Below are 18,385 nucleotides of genomic sequence, written 5' to 3' on the forward strand. Positions count from 1 at the left end.
ATGTCTAGAAACAGCAGTTGAGGTGGACCTGGAATGGCACTGGGCCTTTTTTGCTCTGTACATACATATGTGCTGTCTGGGTGGGTGTAGTGGTAGATAAGACTTCCAGTCTGAAGGGTCCTATCGAGTGTATGAAGTACTTGCACCATGTTTGAAGTACTGCACTAGTTATGGATAAATAATCTATTTTTAATCACTTGATTAGTGGTCAAAGAAATCACGGTGTTTATTGCAAAACTTGTGTGGATTTGTACAATCTTTTGCTATTTTTTGCATTTAGACCCTGTGCTCTCAAGCATACATCGGTGTTTTCACACTAGAAGGTGTAATCAGAAATTGTGATGTTGATGTGGTCAGTTGAGTCCTGCACGTATTCACTTACATGAAAATCTCCAAAAAGGACTTCTGCTTCAGAGGAAGGATGTAAAAGTCCCAGCAAATCTGAAACACTATACAATCGGGTTATAGGATGTAAGCGTTTGTGTGGTTTAACTTTTTACCTGACAAAGAAGGATTCCTCACTTCCTCTGTTTGCTACAGCTGGACTCCCAGTTAAGACTGATATAACACCTGGGCCATCACGACTATGCTCTGGAGCAAGACGGTCCTTCTTTTGTAGGATGAAGTGCAATAGACCTTCAGTGAAAGTAGAAGACAAGGATTTTCCTTCAACCTGTTCAAAGAAGAAAGGTAACAATTACACATTTTATTGCCAAATGTAATGGCTGTCAGGTTTGGGTTTTTAATACAGTTTCTCGCTTGCAGTGGCTGATTTATTTTTTCTTTACACTTACTGAATCCTGTCAACGTTTCGTACTAAGATATTGAACTATGTCTAGGCCTGTTATTCATACTGCACACATAAATCCCGCCCCTAGCTCTTATACAGTGTATTAGCATATAAAGCCAAAATCTCTTCTCTGCTTTCTTGAAATCTTAGCAGGCAGTTCGTGCTGACAGCTGTGGTGTCATTATTGCATCTTCTTTAGACATTGATCATATAACATTCAGTCTTGACCTTCTAGGCAGTGTCTCCAACAAAGGGGAGCTGTTACCCATTCTATCTCTCTGCTCCATGTTTGACAAGTGGTATTTGGATGGATATCCATCTTGAAAAATTAGTTTATTCTGAGTTCATCTGTGGTTCTGGTACATTCTGATTACTGGAAACATAGCATTTTTATACCAGAAATATTTGATCGTAACATTATCAAAGTTGGTAATACTTTTTTCCTCTGTAGGGTGTTACTCTAGATGTGTTGGAATATGTATTTAGTCCAAATTCAGAAATTTATTCTTTGATAATATTATTTTTTCCTAATACATTGGATATACTTTTGGTGTTAAAGTGGAAAGTGTCAACTAGAGAACCGAAGGCAGTTTCAGTGTTTTGTCTCTGGATGTGGCAGCTGTCCCAAGTAGTTCCTGCTAGATTCAGATGCGGCTTCAATCTGGGATGATGCTTTAAAGTGCTCGTTCGTGAGGAAGCCGGTTTGTGCAGTTGAGCATAAGCCTTTTACCCGGCCTCTCTGTGGAAGTCTTCCTTGCAGTTTAAAGGCTTGCTCAGTGCTGAGGAATAGTTCTCCTTTCCAACACTGACTGCATTACCTGTCATTGTGCACCTTCATCCTCGCCCCTGTGTACAGCTATCCCCTGTACACCTCAAACGGGGTATATTCGGGCAAACAAATTGTTCCTGGTTTTTGTGGGAGCCTCATGCTGAATTGAAAAAAAAATGCATCTGTTAATTAATATACTAATTCCTTCAACAATCCTTTAGATTATTTGCATCCTTTGCTGAACCAATAAAATGGGATGCAGTTTCTACTTAATCAAAAGTGACCTTGCGCTGAACTATGTGATGCTTCAGTATAAACAGTGGTTTTGCAGAGATAAATTGCTTATTGAATTACCTCAGTTCAGCTGCGTAGAAGCAGGTGCGCTGGAAATCCCTGGGTGAACAGATTCCCAAATTCCCTGCATAATAGAGGAGATGCGTTATTAGCAGAACTGAGATGAAGTTCTCCAAAGCACTATCCATGATCTAACTGCTGGTTTTGGTTTTTGTTCTTTTCTTTTTACAGCAGACCGCAAAAGCTTTTGCACTATTCATAGTACAGGATATTTAAAAAGCTGGCCGCCAACAAAAATGGGACTAGATGAAGATAATGAACCAGATAACGAGGGTTGTAATTTAAGCTGTCTTGTTGCAATTGGACGGCTGCATCCTCATGTAGTGCCACAGCCAGTCAACGGGGAGATCAGGGTGAAACCTACAGAATATGTTTCTCGACATGCAATAGATGGGAAATTTGTTTTTGTAGATCAGAGGTAAGAATACTTGTAGTAACTTCCACAGTAAGTCACTGTTCAGTACTGCTTTGCTGACAGCTTTACTTAAAGCAGTGTAAATATTACTGACAAAAGAAATGACTGTTGTTTTCAGCTTTTTACTGAATCCTGAATGCATGTGGTTTTGGTTTTTGAGACAGAGCTCAAAGGTATTGTTCATTGCTAATGATTAAATTTAAAACCCCAAACCCCTCCAGTAATATGGCTTACTAGACGGAATAATCCAGGGATAATTTCTGCCATTATTAAGGGAATGTATATATGTAATCCTCAGAAGAATATGCTGTCCTGTTTTGAAAATGGAATCTGTAATTACTACCTCTTTGTTAGAAGACTTTTGCAAAGACTATGTAGTTAAGTTATTGCACAGGCTGCTTTAGGCTTTGATAGTGTATACATTTATTTTCGGACACATTCTGCTGAATTAATACTTCTGTATGTGTAATCTTTTGTACGTATAAGAACAAGCTTTTCATAAGCTTTACTTCTTGGAAAAGGTTTGAGAACTTGTACCAGTGTGGTATCTTCTTTCAGATATCAGGTTTATTTATTATCCAGAAAGCTAATTCTTATCTTTTTCAAAGTTGCTTAAATTTTATGAAGTAACAGAGAGACATGACCTGGGTCTTCCTTCAGAATAACTGGCATCGTCAAGGGAAGAAATGATGGGTGAAGGATGTTAGTGGAGGGGTTACATTGGGCTGGTTGGAGAGGGATTGTTTGGTTCCCTCCCTTGCCAAGATGGATTGGTGCTGCCCAGGTGAGGCTGTTTCAGGTTGCCTGGGGCTTAGGCTCATTTGTTTGCAATGTATGAAACCCCGGGCTCCAAAATCTGACAGAATCTGCCTGCTGGAATTTGTTTCAGGGGTGCCACGGTGTGTCAGCTGAATTCTAGTGGACTTGAGAGCTGATAGTCTGGAGGGGAAGTGCAATAAAGATAATTTTTTTGTTAATGTTATCTATCTGGTTGGAGTGGTTGGATTGTTTGGGTTTGCAGGTTTTGGTTGGATTCTTTGGGTTTGTTTTTTTTTGTTTTTAATTTAATAGAAAGCTTTTTAAAGTATCAGCTCTTCAGCAGCAGTGACTGGTGCAGATGATCACTCTGGGAGCTATGAGAACATTCATAGCCTTTCTGCTGCTCAGCAGGTGTGCCATTCTGTTAGGCCAAGGCATGAATGAGCTTTATTTTCAAAAGATCAGACATATTCCCCTGATGGAGAATTTTGAAGTATTTCTAAAATAATAAGACTCAGAAAACACTGGCCCACTGGATTTAAACACATATGCTTTTATTCACTTGTTTTCCAGCTGTTGTTTACAGTCCTTGGAATGTGTATACTCCTTCAAAGGGCTCTTTGGGGAATATTTTATTTATTTATTTTTTTTAGAAGAAAGCCTCATCTGTAGGCTTCAACTTGGCATCCTACGATCTGTGCTTCCACTGGAGAATATTTAGGCACCTGTAAAAGTTGAAAATTATTAATCTATTTCTACGTTGGGATTTTTTGTTCATATAGACTTGCACTGTGACTTCATCATTTGTCCAAGGGAATCTGGGAAAGATGCTTAAAACTCTCTGTGACCCTAACTTTTTGTCCTGCTGGATTGCATGGTCCTTGGAGAAGAGCTGCTGTAGATTAGGTACGAGCTAGCTGGGCTACCGCAGAGTAGCCCAAACTCGACAGTTACTGTCCAAATGGCAGTTTACACTGGAGAGAGTTCTAAAGAGAACCATCCCACCTCTTACTCCTTCACTACTCTTAATGAATCTGGATGGTGAATTTGAAAGTAAAACTAAGTTACATGTGCGGATGACATAGTATACAGCTTCAGAATTCAAAGCTGCCTTGTTAAGTTGGGAGAAGCAACCTATGGAGAAAAAGTAAAGAAAGGATGAGATTCAAGGACGAGAACGATTTCCTTCCTTACTTAATAGAATATGGTCAGATAGTGAATTCAGCAAGTCTTTTGACATCTGCTGTGATTTCGTGCATCTTCTCAAAAAGCCTGTTTATTCTTCTATGACAGTAAATGTAGAGGTTTTACAGTTACTTGGTGGTGCCCATAGTGGTTGTTATACATCACTGTCAGGTTTCCCACCACTGCAGTATTGTTAAAAGGCTTGGTTACTAAAGTTCTTAGAAAAATAGTGGAATAAGGTTGACTTAGTTCCTAGCTCTTCCTTTTTAAAGACAGACTCTACGTTTTGCGGCTTTGAGGTTCTCCACAGGCTCTCAGATAATTCATCAAAGCAGTCTTGGAGGTGTCAGCAGTTTCAGTGTCCTGGGATAACATTCACCAGACAAAAGCCAGTTTGAAAATTTCTGTCGCATGAATACTTGTGATGGTTCCTTCTCCAAGGCCGAGGTCATAGAGCGCCCTGTCAATGAGGGCATCCGGTGTAAGCCACCCGACGGGTGCTGAATGCTTTTAGTGTGCCTGGGGAAAATACAAAAACACCCTGCATTTAAATACCATGGGGTTTGTGCTTCAGTGCTTTTCCTGCTGTTCTTAGTCATAGTTATTAATATGTACTGATTTCTACATTGGGCTTTTTTGAGACTGCTGAAGAGGTGATGATCTACCTAGGCTTGTTCCTTACTACCCTTCCTATTTAATTTGCATTGGAGTAGCTTGGAATTGTGACTTTTACTCTGATTTCTTCAAGGAACTATCATTTTCTACTTCAGTAATTTTTTTCCCCCAAGGAAAACATACAAAATCAAAGTTTCTGTAGTTCAGTACTTTTGTTTGCTTCCTGTTCTTCTAGGGAGCATCTCAGACTCTTACTGGAGTCATTCAGCCATGGTACTTTCTGCTCTGATGTTCTTGAGGAGTTTCACATGGGCTCCTGCAGATTTGATTGTGACCATGTTCTGTCTTCTGAATTAAATCGTGTGTGTTTCAGGATCTTTCTGGACCTGGATGGCTTGTCCTGCTTTGTTCCTTTCTCAACTGTTTCTTCCTGCACCAGGAAGTCTTAGAGTGAATTTCCTGGGTGGTGGCTGTGTTCTGTGCACTGTGGTAGCAATAATGTGCTGTCCCTTCCCAGATAAGCCATACTTTTGAGGGTATGTGATCTTTTGAGGGCAGAAGGCAAATGTACAGATCCCTAATGTACGAGGTGACAGCAATCTCTTTTCTCTTCCCCCGCCTCCCCATCTATTTTGTTTTTCATGTTGGTATTCTGGGTTAGGTGAGCAACCCTAGTGAAGTTGTTACACCTTCTGAACCAGTAACAAGTCAAGAAATATTTCTTGTAGTCTTGTTTTAACATGCATATCTCTGGGTGTTGAGCATACTGGCCCACAGTAGCTTTTTCCTTGTCGAGACCGACCCTTTCGCCTTGTGTTGGGCTGTTGTATGGCTCACTGTCACTTACTGCCGTGTTACGTTGCGTTTTCCTCTCGGACTTAGTTTAAAGCTTGGGCTACCATGTTGATGTACAAAGGTTTTTTTTCCTAGGTGTCCTCCATCCTTGCCAGCAGCTCCTTGAACACTACTGAGTCAGATCAGGAATCCATGTCTTTCCCATGTTGCAGATCACAGGTGTATGTCATTGTAAAGTTTTCTGAGGAGGAAGAAAATGAGTTGACTTTGTGGCTGGTTCTGATGAAACAATAAGTTGGTTTATTTGCTTCATGATCGTGTTCGATTGAAAATGGAGAGACATAGTAGGTCTCTTAGTGCTTTCTCAGGAAACTTCTATTTGCTAACCTTTCTTTTTTATGGGTGTGGGTGCAGGGTTTGGTAGGGTGGTTTTTTTGTCCCACTCTTAAGGCTTATGATTTGAGGGGAGAAAATGCTCCTGAAACACTCGTTATGCTACAGTTTGGCCTCTGTGCAGCACCTGCACCATGGGTACACAGGGAATGTGGCAGTTCTTCAAACCTTTGTCTGTTTTTCGATGGTATTTTATGCAGAACACCTTGTATTATCTTCTGACTGTGACAAGGCAGCTTGATTTAGGTTTAAATTCTGAAAATTACTATATATCTCCAAAGCTTTTGAAAGTCTTATATCCCTTCCAGTGGCAATAGGTCAAATATAATAGCTGTTGGTGTTATGTACTTTTTTTTAATTACCTGAGAATTAAAAACAATATTCTTAATCATTTATTTTTTTTACCTTCTAATCTGGAAATACTTTTCTGCATTACTTGAGCCTTACCCAGCTTCAGTGTGAGTTTTAGTAATCTGTCACTAATACTTCAATTTAAAAGAAATTTTCTACTTTCCCCCCCCCCCCCCCCCCCTCCCCTTTCCCAAGGGCGACAGCCATTCTGGCATACTTACCCCAGGAACTTCTAGGTACTTCGTGTTACGAATATTTTCATCAAGATGATATAGGACACCTTGCAGAATGTCATAGACAAGGTACGATTATTAACATTTTATTAAAGAAATTCTCTAAAAAATATTGGGAACAATTGTGTATTAAAAACAACCCCAAAAACTGGAGAAGATTTGGATACCTCTTTGTTTGTAAATGCTTCAGTCAAGAACATTGTGCTGCGTGTGCCAAACAATATGATTATCTTAGACTTCCATGGATTTTTAGTGAATATTTGAGGTTCAGGTTGGGTGGGGGGGATAACTGCAGAGGTAACATTTTCCTTTAGGGTTGAAGGGGGAGGGGTTGACTGAGTTTCCCCTGATAAGGGCTCTGCTTATGCAGTAGTGGTGCCCGTTTGACAGAGGGTAACTTGCTTTCTGCCTGTCATTAGTTTTGCAGACAAGAGAAAAAATTACGACTAACTGCTACAAGTTTAAAATAAAAGATGGCTCTTTTATTACGTTGCGGAGTCGCTGGTTCAGTTTCATGAACCCTTGGACCAAAGAAGTAGAATACATTGTCTCAACAAATACAGTCGTTTCGTAAGTATTTTTCTCTTGGCGGATGCATGTAAATACTGATGGCTTTGCCCTGTTTTCAGATGAGATTTGACCCAAATATGTGCACATCTTCTCTGTGACAATAGGTGTCTTCCTCCGGTAACACCCAGAACTGCATACCTGGGGAGAAGGAAATTAGTTTAATTTCAGTAGTTTAATATCTGCTTGTTAAAGCCTATACAATATAAATAAATATTAAAATATAGATATTTTCTTTCTTTGGGAAAAACTGCAGTCCCAGTCTTTGTAGGACTTAGAGGAGATGCACTTCTTTGCTTTGGGAGGGGCTGATCCTCCACTTTTCCATAAGGGTTCTGTACAGGTGCAGTGACTTTGCAGTAGAATAACTGCAGTAGAGGAATTTTTCTTCTGAGAAGCTGCTCGGGTTCTGCATTGCCCACTTTGAGTAGTAACATGGTTTATTTTTGTTGTTTGTCTAGCCTTGGTGTCAATCACAGTGCTTCTTTCACAGAGGCAATAGTGGCTCACAAACTACTTAAATCCTGAAGCATTCCATTCTGATGCACTGGCAGAGTAGCTGTTTTGCAGGTTTTTCTATCACTGATTCTTCCCATTCTTGAAATCCACAGCACCAACGTACTTGAGAGTGGAGACGCAGCCTTCCCACAGCTTGCAGCTTCTCCACACAGCATGGACAGTGTGCTTCAGGCTGGAGAAGGTAACTGCTGTACTGCGGGAATTACTGGCAGTCATGCCTTGTTATAGCAGCTAATCCTGCATGTACAAATCTGCTGCCCTTTTGCATCAAAAATTTGTTAATATCCTGAAGAAAAATAAGTTTTAGGGCAAAAAAAGTGCTAATGCAGTTCATGCTCTGTTTGAACTTAAATACCAGCTCTGGATGGAAGGTGGTCAAAGAGAAGTGAATGAGCCAGTTAAGAAACAAATGCAAACAGGGTTGGAGGAGTGACGTGGGGGAGAAACAAGGGGTTTGCCTCCATGGATGGTGCTATTTGAACGTTGTCCAAGAGTGACTTCAAGCTTTGTGGTCAGTGTGGATGACTGCTTGGAGGGCAAATGGATTGTATAGTTTGGCCATTTGGCTTAATGCCCTTCACGTGCCCTTGATGTGACTTCTTGTCAAGACTTGAAAACTGACCTCTAGTAATCATCGTGGGCTTGTTAGGAATGCTGCAGATCACCAAACCATCTTTTATGACAGGTGGTGTGCAGCATAATGCACAGCAGAGCTGGATTTAATAACAGAGCAGGGTGGAAGTGCGGTAGAATAGAAGGATGCAGTGGCCGCCTGTGGATGAAAGATGGGGATAGAAAGCTGGTGATAATACTGAGATTCTTTCCAAAGAGTTAGGAGCCACTGCTTTTAGAGGCCCTATTTACTAGATGCTACTTTTATCAGCTATGCCTTTATAACTTCTGTCAGCTCTGCTTCTATAGCTGTCGAGCAAGGATATCAATGTCTGGAATTACTTTGTAAGCTGTACACAATGCACTTAGCAGAACAGTGCAAGGCTTCGGCAAAGCTGGGCTTTTCAGTTATCTCTGTGAAAAATGAGTTTCAGTAAGTGAAGCTGGAGGGGGAAGGGTGGCAACACATGGGACAGCTGACGGGTAGGAATGGAAGCTGCCACGTAGGCGTGATGGTTAGTAATTGAAGGTGGAGTAATGGCAGTCATGTGGTGACTTGGGCCTTCTGAGAGTGGAAAAAAATATAGAACAAACTATTACATAGAAATAAGGTAAGCTTATTCTTGCCACAAAACAGCCTTTGGAAAGAAACCGTATGTATGATGTCATCACACGGACAGTTCTTGTTCCCTGATGAAAAGAAAGTCAAGTGGAGTTTTAATTTCCAGCGGTTCTGGCTCTGCTAAGGATTTGATGACCTTTTAGGTGAAACTTCTCATCTCCTGAGGGTCTGAGCCACAGGTGCTGAGGGTTGCTATTGCTAAATACAAATTTCTAAAAGGCAGCAATTATCCGTTATGGATAAGCAATGCTAAGGGTTCTCTTGCCCTTTCAGTACATGATCTTTTCTTTGCTGTGCCTTGGAGTGTGTCGAGCTCCTTCCTGGCCACCTCTCAAGTGTTGTGCAAGTGACAAATCACATTAAAGTAACAGTGAGTTTCTAACTGTTCGGCCCTCACTTCTTCCTCCGTTTTTAGGTACTTGCAGTTACTTACAGGGGGGTTATTTATATTCATCGGGTGGCTTGGGCTTGTCCTGTATTGAATGGAATATGCGCTAGCAAGGTCTTGATACAAAGAAAAGAACAAGCATGTTTGGAGATAAACCTCTTCAGGCACAGGATAAAGCAAGTCTGACAAGTTATTCTGTGCCAGCTCAGGAGAAGAGGCACTACCAGATGCTTGGAACAGCCAGTGTCTGATAAGGGTCAGGGTATGCTGTGTACCTTGTTCTGGACCTGCCGGTGCAGCAGCGTGTCGGAGAGACACAGCATAGCTCAGTGCGAGTCACAGCTTTCCGTACATTTGAAAGTACTTGCCAGCTGGTAGAATTGTAAATAAATAGGGGAAAATCCTGCAGCTTGTCAAAGCGTGCCTAAATACAAATGCTTTTTAGAAATGGTTTGGGAGCTTTTATCTGACCTTAAGGTTTCATTTCAGGTGGCCCAAAGAGGACCCATCCTACTGTGCCTGGAATTCCAGGTGGAACAAGAGCTGGGGCGGGTAAAATAGGAAGGATGATTGCTGAAGAAATCATGGAGATTCACAGGTGAGAAAATGGTATGAAGTTAGAGGAAAATTGGTATTGTTCTTTAAGAGGATATTAAGGAAGTCTTTCTTCAAGCTGAATATGGAATGATACAGTTGTGTTTTATAAGTAGACAGCTACAGGTGCCTATTCAGAACGCTTCGGGCAGTCAAAAGCCCATGGTGAAAGAATGAGAAAGTTACAGCCTTTCAGCTTTCTACTGTAAAAGACTAATATTGAAACTTTTTTGTAATGGTGCTAATATTATCTGTTTACCAGAAACTAGTTAAAAAGAACTGCTAACTAGAAACAAATTCCTTTCCAAGACCATTCTTTTCCCAATGACTTAAGGGTGTGAGTGGCACAACCTCCAAATGGCAAAGCTATTGACTGTATGCCAATAAAAAAAGAAGAAAAGGTTTGTTCTGATGTGATCCATTGTGCTCAGGTGCTTTTAAAGTTGCTAGATATGTAAGTTCAGCTTTTGTAGTTCTCCCTCCCACAGCTCTTTGATGTGGGACACAATGATGAAGCTCTGCCTTCCCAGGGCAGCCTGTCTCAGAGATGGACATCTCTGGGTGGGACAAGTTTTGCAGCACCCTTCAGTAAGGGACTGTAGCGATACACGGCTGTATCTCAGAGCAGCAGTCTCATCTCTCACCTGTGTGAGCAGCTACTTTCAGTGGTTGTCACTTGATTTCTATTGGCCAACAATCCCAGTTCTTCATGAATTTCCTCTTGGGAATTACTCCCTTTCCTATAAAAGTGGTCTCATCCAGCAGATGTTTAGTGGCAGTAAAACATTCAGTCTGTTTCCCGTAGTTTTGTTTCTGCTGCAAGCCAGGAACTACTTACAGTATTGTTTAAGGGAGCAACAGACCTATCGCATATAGCTTCTTTCCTGTCCGTAAGAATAGGAAGAAGGAGAAAAAAAGAAAGAAAAAAAAAAAAGGCACACCAAGACTGAACCTACACTTAGAAACTTTAACCGTCCCTTTTAGTACTTGTAAAACACTTAATTAGCCTCAGTGAGTGTAGTAGTATAGCTTTACTGCTTATGTTTTCATTTCATTTCAAGACCCTGGGTTAGTTCCAGTCCTTTTTCAGCAGCTGTTACTATTTTCCAAGCTGCCTTCTGTTCAGCTTTCCCAGGGGAGCTAGCTCTGCCAAGGATAAGGTTCCCATTTCCATTACTTTTCTCTGTAACTACCCCTCCTCCCTTTGGTCTAGAGGTTTGTTGGTTCTAGTTAGTACATTGTTCATTAATAAAAAAATATTTGATCAAGCTATGGAAAATTGAAGTGATAAGTGCTGCTTTGGCCAGTTTGTTAAAAAAAAAAAAAAAAAAAAAAAAAAAAATAGTAACTTTATCGAATGTTCAATGTATTTGTGTAGCTCTGTGGCAGTAGCTCATTTAAGGACTTTAGGTTATTGGGACTGAGGCAGCTCAAATTCTTAGCTGGTCTAAATTGAAGTAAAAAACAAAAAATGAGGCTTTCCTGGGTACCCAGTACACCTTCCTTCTGACACTGTGAAGGCTATGCAGGGGAGGAAGAGGAAGAGCTTGCAGGCTGAGCGAGCTGGACAATTTACATAACTGTTTATCAGCTGCAAATAAAAATGTAGGTGCTGCTGATTTGAGTAATGCTGAAGGGTGAGGAAGTTACGAAAATGAAGTTCATGCTTGTTAACACCTTATGCTTGTTGAATAAAGCCAGCATTTGAAACTCCAAGTCTCCGGTACCTGAGTCTCAAAGTTGCTGGTAAATTAATTCCTTATTTTATCAATATTCTAGGATAAGAGGATCATCACCTTCTAGCTGCGGTTCAAGTCCCCTGAATATTACCAGCACACCACCACCTGATACATCCTCCCCAGGAGGCAAGAAGGTAAGAACTGGCTTTCCAAACACTCATGTAGCAGTAGTGGCAAATAATGTGAGATGATGCTTATAGAATTACTGGTGATGTTGAACTCCTGGCTGCTTGGCTGGAAAAATCAAAGTATTCTGGTGGCTGAAATCTCTTAACAATGCAGAGACCAGTAGTTTTTAAACACTGGCAGCTTTTGAAATCCACTTGCTCTTTAGGTACATTTTTTTATTTTTTTTTAACAGAGCTGCAAGGAACAGCTCTTGTCCCATCTCTTGATGCTCCAAAAACTCTTTAGCACCCCGTACTGGTGGGCGCTGGAAGTGCTGCCGTTTGACCATCACGGTGCTGGGGGGGAACGGGCAGGGGACGGGGCCAGGCGCATCCCAGCTGTGCCCAGCGACAGGGCAAGGGGCAACGGGCACAAACTGCAACACAGGAGCTTCCATCTGAATATAAGGAAAAAATTCTGTACCTTGAGGGTGACAGAGCACAGGGACAGGCTGCCCTGAGAGGCTGTGGAGGCGGCTTCTCCGGAGACATTCAGAACCCACCAGGACATGGCTCTGCAGCCTGCTCTAGGTGACCCTGCTTTAGCAGGGGGTTGGACCAGATGATGCCCAGAGGTCCCTTCCAACCCTGACTGTTCTGTGAATCACAGCAATTCTACTGTACTACTGTAGCATGAAATACGACAATTAGATGCTTTACTGCGCACTGACAGTTTAGTTTATAACCAATACCATGGACCATGCCTTGTGCTAAGACAGCTTGAGTAGCACTTACATACCATTACCAGCACTTAACCACCTGAACACACTTGTACTGGCTGCATTTAAGTTGTCTGGTGGATTGCTGCTTATGGTAATTCTGTTCAAAGCAAGAAGAGCACTTATCTAAATCCTTCTGTGCATTTGAACACTGCCTCAGACTGACTTTGTTTCCCTCCAGAAACCATGATGACTATACATAAGAATTGCTTGTGCTAGAGCATGTAGCTGTCAGTAAATATTTCTGTTCTATTCCTGACTCTCGTTGTTCTTGAAATAAAACTTGAAGCTGGAACAAACTGAGCTGTAATTCTAGGAATAGTTATTCTTGCTCCTTCTGCCCTACAATAATTCCGCACCTACATATAGCAGGAGCTACTGTAATGTAATAAAGGAAAATACACATGGAGAGTTGTGTGTTTATAATAGGGTTACCCCCTCAGCATTTCTCCTTCGTTGGAAGGTTGTTTGCTAGAGTTAACACAAGTTTCAGTGGATGCTGCCCTCAGAAGGGAGCTCACAAGTGCTTATGTTCCAGTGCAGACATGTCTGAGCAGTTGAAAACTATGGTTCCAGTTCAGTTATTCCCTTGCTACTAAGAATCCCAGGGAAGGTTCTTCTGTTCCTGGTGAGCTCTGGTGTACGCAGTGCTGCTGTGCTGCTCCACACCAAAAGATGGCTGGACTTACGATCCAGGAGCAATGCTGAGCCCATGCAGTCTCTCTACCTGGGATGATTCTCCTTTTAAAGTTAAGGATCTTGGTTGACAATACTTTACTGTATTTGTAAGTTCAGAAGTATTCTGTAGTTAGCTGTAATTACTATCACTTGCAGATAGAATACTTACAAAGCTGACCCACAGAAATCAGCTCAGGACTTCTCCCAGTAGCTTTTCTCAAGTTTAGCATGTAGCACTGATTTGATCTCTTCCTTTTAGATGGATAGCATATCGCCACCAGACACCTGCTTGATGGGAGTAATACAGAGGGTAGTAGCTGCTAGTTTACAACTAGTCTGATTAGCTAGCTTCTCTTTGGGAAAGCCCATCTTCCCAATATTAAAAATCCCCATACAGGGATATATTTGAGATGTAACGCAAGATTTCATGCTGTTTCATGGCTTCTATTTTTTTCTTTCAAGATATTAAATGGTGGCACTCCAGACATTTCTTCAGCTGGGTTACTGTCTGGGCAAATCCAAGACAGTTCTGGTTACCCGTACTCTGACAACTCCTCTATTCTCGGTAAGTGAAGGCACACGCCAACATCGCTCAATACCAGCTACGTGCAGATGACTGTAACGCGATGGTGGGTTTTAGCAATAACTTGCTTTTACTGTCTGCAGGCTATAGCCGAAGCATAAAGCCCATAACCTGCTGCTCTGTTTGCCTGAAGAGCAGTCTGGCAGTCTATTTTGCTGGCTTACTTTATATTGTAATTTTTTTAGTTCCAAGTGAAGCCTTTCTTCTCTTGCTGAATCTGTGAATTAACTGAACTCCTCACCTGCTTTTTGTGAATGCTTTTAAACAACTGAAGACAAGCAAAAAGGCTAGGCTGGCTCTTAGATGTTGATCTAGACTTACTTTTGAAGTATAGCACGTAAGATCATTTTTAGGAGGCACAGTGGTTTTTCCCTGAGGGGTGACCTAACCTTTGGCCTCTGCCCAGGTAGTGGTGGTACCGCTGAAACAGGCAGCCTGGGACTCGGACAGATTCATACTCCCAAAATGGTTCAGCCTGTTCAGACATTCTACCTCAGGTCACAGGGCCAGTGCCCACAGCGAGTTGCATCAGCAGAACACCGTGAACTCCTGGTAACTTACTGCATTTATGCTTACAGGGGAGAACTCTCACATAGGCATTGACATGATTGACAATGATCAAGGATCAAGCAGCCCCAGCAACGATGAAGCAGCCATGGCAGTGATAATGAGCCTTCTTGAAGCAGATGCAGGTCTTGGTGGCCCTGTAGACTTCAGTGACTTGCCGTGGCCCTTGTAAATGATGCACCTGGCTTCAACATCCGAGTATCAAAGTGCATTTACTGGTGGAGTTCTGCAGTCTGTGAAACATGTTGGACTGAGAAGCTTTTATGTACAAATTACATGAAAGCTGTATCAGAAAGCAACTCATCCTACCATGTGTAACTTCAGACAATGTGGAATAACCTGCTACAGTGTTCTGTGTTGATTTGTTTAGCTGTGTATAGCTTGCAATACTTGTATATTTTGGATTTTGTTGTTTGAAATTTTTTTTAAAAATCACTGTGCAACTCACTGGCATCAGTGGTAGCTTTTATATGCAAATGACCATTTCAGATGTATGGTGTGTTTTTACACTGCAAAACAGTCCCCATGTGGATCTTTCTTATACTAATTGTACCATAAAGCTGTTTATTCTTTCTTGTAAGAATCCTTTACTATAAATATTGTTAAAGTGTAATGTATTAGACAGTTAAATATTTTTAAAATAAATGTTTCCCTTGTTCTAAGATGGAGCATTTACTTTGATAAAAACCCTGCTGAAAGGTGCATGCTACAAGCTGTTGGTGTTTACCATTTCTTCACCCTTAGGGGGAAAAGGGGATTACATAACCCTGCCTTACATACATGTACAGGACCTTGCCCCTACAGTAAATTACTAAGTACTAACAGCTTCTCTAGCACTTACTCTTAGCATAACATTGAAGCCGAGAACAACAGTCAAGTCTGACACTACCACCTTTCTCTTGAATACCTGGGTTTTCACTTTAATATTAACCATCTTTCCTTGAAGAAAGAGAAGTAACTACTTCCAAAACTTATCCGCAGAGTCTCATGCACAGATAACACCAACCCATTAAAATAATGGAAACTTTATTTGCATGAAAAACTTGTTTACAATCATTAATAAATGAAGAATGAACCATTTGCATTTTCCTATTTTATGACACTTATGAAAAATGTATTAAATAAATATTTGTGAACAGATTAAGGTAAGGCAAGATTTAAGATAAAGCCCCTCTCTGTCGTTCACAACTTTTGAACATGGCTCATGCTGCAAACAAGTGAAAAAATTCACTGAAGAACTTAGAGTTTAACAAGATGTTACATGGGTAATTGAATCTTGTCCTCAATCCAAAAACCCAGTAGTAAGTAGTTTTGTGCTCAACCATGTAGAACAACTTGAAAAGGGTCAATCTATTCAGAGCAAAACTATTTACAGTTAATACTTTTGATAGAAGCACTTTGTTAGTATTGTGCAATACATTTATAAAAAATGGCTTCAAATTCCATTTATCAACCATTTGTAAAGTGCTACTATCAATTCCAACTCTGCGTTCTAACGCCAGTGTAACACCACCGCTGTACACCAACCACCAGCATCCCATGGGTTTGGATGGGCTTGAGAGTGAGGACAGTCCAGCATACAAATCACCAATGTCACAAACCTACCAGTAAACACGTACATGTATGTAACGGTAACCCCAGGGCGTTTGATCTGTACTCTTCCAAAAACAAGCGGGCGCTTCCTTTGGTCTTGTCAAAGGTCTGTACTGCAATATCCTAAACACCGTTACACAATGGGAAAAACTGGCATTGCAGCATAGTATGAGTTGAGTACAGAGTCACTTCAAAGTAAGCAGCATGCTTTTGTTTTAGTAAGAGTCGAGATCAGAGCGGTGGGTTTTGTCCCTCGGTATCCATCTCACTGTTACTAGGTGGAGGATGAATAGGCAGAATATCCAGCTCATCTACCTGGGGGGTGGGATGCATTACTACAAGCTGGTCCTGGGGTATATCTGCTGCCGCCGCCGCCAAATTTGTAATAGATTTGCTTTTCACACACTGGAAGTCGACATGGCGACTCTTTCCTTCCTCCTTCTCCCATGACATCCGAATAAATGGTCTTTGGACGTAGTTGTAGATCACCTCCGGCCTTCCGCCCGGCCGCTTTTTCACTTTCTCTTTGTATGTTGGGTAACCTAAGAAACAGAGCACAGCAGCAGGTCACCTTTTCTATACTGTGTAGTTCGGGGCTTTCTATTACAAGACAGCAGTGTGTGGGCACACAGTAAAGATCAGCAGTTGTCACCGTCGGCATCCTGAATGGGAACAGGTGCCATCATGGTGTCCTTAATGTTATCTGTGCAACAGCAGCTTAGCTAGCAAGCGGGTTGTAAGGAGAGGGACTACAGTGCTATCGGCAGAACGTATTGCCACCAGACCCCGCTTCCAGGCTTCACAGGCACAGCTAGTGGCTCCTTCCCTGAGCCAGAGCAGCCAGCTGTTTCTCAGGCACTGTGTCCTGGAAAGTGGGAAAGGAGCAGAGAACAGCATCGCTCTGGGCTCTGGTTTCAGCTCTCAAGTGGAATCCTCGCACATTCCTCCCAGCTCTCCCAAATGATAAAAATACGCTCGTTTAAACCAATTCTCAATTCTGCTTATGTTGTGTTAAGTCATCTCTGCCCACTGCCTAAGCAATAGTTTTCATTACTAGGAAGTTACATATTATCACAGGGCACTAGCATTAGAGTTTAGTCAAACAGTTGTTCTTCACCTAAAACACAAAGTGCCAGCAGAAATAATCTGGAACAAGCCAGCATTATGCACAAAACCGGTTCTTGTGTAGTTGAAGGACATGCCCGTCTGAAGGCTCGCACCTTTTTCAGCTGAACTCGCTTATTTTAGAGATCACAAACACTTAAAAGCATTTCCTTTTGGTTTGCAAATTACAAACGTAGTAACAACAACTTGGTGAGTGAATGATGGAAATCCTGCAAATTATAAAGGCTGAATTTTTCAATATTTGGGGTCAATGATCAGAAGGGAAATGAAGTGTAAATAAACCCAGTTGTTGCATTCACAATAAAAATCTGACTAGTTAATGTAGATCTCTTTTGCAAAGCCAGAGCTGGGATTTTACAGATCAGCCTCCTAACTTATGAGGTTTATTTCAGATTAACATTTCTTTGCATTTCAACGATCCATTTAATAGTTTTGTAAACTTTTTGAAAGTATTTACTTGCCACAATTTTTTTCATTTCAAGTCCTGAAAAGGACACCAGACCAAGAACAGAATATACAAAGCTGTAAGAATGCAAATACAAATGTAAAGCAGAGAAGTGCAGCAGACCTTCCCAGAAGAGTGAGTGTGCAAGCCATGCCATGCTTCTCTTACCTTCAATGCCCAGTCGGATCTTCTTGAGCCCCCTTTCCTTCAGAACTGATTTGGCCACATCTCTATTTTCAATGTATTTGAAGAATCTGTACAACTTCGTGCTGTAAATTACTAAAAATACGTTTTAATGAGGAAAAATTGTACTGAAAGATTAAACTTTTAGTCTTAAAACACAAGAGAGTTATCCTTTTCCCTGTTTTGCTTTACTCTAGTATTTCTATTTCAGAACAGGGGGAGAGACTCAAGAACTCTTGAGAAAACTGGCTTAAGGCGCTGTGAGTTGGGCTGCTTGCACATGTCTTTTCTCCCTATCGATTTAGTCTGGCTTATCCAATTAGGGGTTTTTTTGTTGGATTTAGGAATGCAATAGAACAAATCTCAGAGTAAACCTCCCAACTCCACCTGCACCAAAATAAAATAAAAAAAAATAATTAAAAAAAAAGACACCTCCATTTTTTCACTTTTTGATGGGATTCCTGCAGACAAAAGAAAAAAAAAATATCTTCCCATCTTGTTGCCATTATGCAAGAGAGATCTGCAAATCAGTTTCAAAACCCCCAGATTTGTGAAGCTGAAGGAGGAGGACACCTTTGAAATTTAGATGACAGCACCTTAAAAGAAGAGACTGGGGCCATCAACC

The 18,385-nt window shown here is 41.3% G+C and overlaps 2 protein-coding genes across 9 annotated transcripts in view; one reads left to right on the forward strand and one right to left on the reverse strand.

The window, feature by feature from the left end:
- ARNTL (aryl hydrocarbon receptor nuclear translocator like) overlaps positions 1-15,123 on the forward strand; it is a 53,131-nt gene extending 38,008 nt beyond the window's left edge. For all 4 annotated transcript variants that reach the window (XM_040607864.1, XM_040607866.1, XM_040607863.1 and 1 more), the window contains 9 exons: positions 541-690; positions 2,085-2,331; positions 6,622-6,728; positions 7,079-7,229; positions 7,838-7,926; positions 9,857-9,965; positions 11,741-11,834; positions 13,727-13,829; positions 14,426-15,123. In XM_040607864.1, coding sequence (XP_040463798.1) covers positions 541-690; positions 2,085-2,331; positions 6,622-6,728; positions 7,079-7,229; positions 7,838-7,926; positions 9,857-9,965; positions 11,741-11,834; positions 13,727-13,829; positions 14,426-14,586 — 1,211 coding nt within the window. In that variant the 3' untranslated portion in view covers positions 14,587-15,123. The remainder of the gene's footprint in view (positions 1-540; positions 691-2,084; positions 2,332-6,621; positions 6,729-7,078; positions 7,230-7,837; positions 7,927-9,856; positions 9,966-11,740; positions 11,835-13,726; positions 13,830-14,425) is intronic.
- A 300-nt stretch (positions 15,124-15,423) lies between these two features.
- BTBD10 (BTB domain containing 10) overlaps positions 15,424-18,385 on the reverse strand; it is a 29,860-nt gene continuing 26,898 nt past the window's right edge. For all 5 annotated transcript variants that reach the window (XM_040607872.1, XM_040607871.1, XM_040607870.1 and 2 more), the window contains 2 exons: positions 17,746-17,856; positions 15,424-16,549 (listed from right to left, as the gene is read on the reverse strand). In XM_040607872.1, coding sequence (XP_040463806.1) covers positions 16,239-16,549; positions 17,746-17,856 — 422 coding nt within the window. In that variant the 3' untranslated portion in view covers positions 15,424-16,238. The remainder of the gene's footprint in view (positions 16,550-17,745; positions 17,857-18,385) is intronic.

Source organism: Falco naumanni, chromosome 10, assembly GCF_017639655.2.
Source record: "Falco naumanni isolate bFalNau1 chromosome 10, bFalNau1.pat, whole genome shotgun sequence".
In the NCBI taxonomy this organism is placed as follows: domain Eukaryota; kingdom Metazoa; phylum Chordata; class Aves; order Falconiformes; family Falconidae; genus Falco; species Falco naumanni.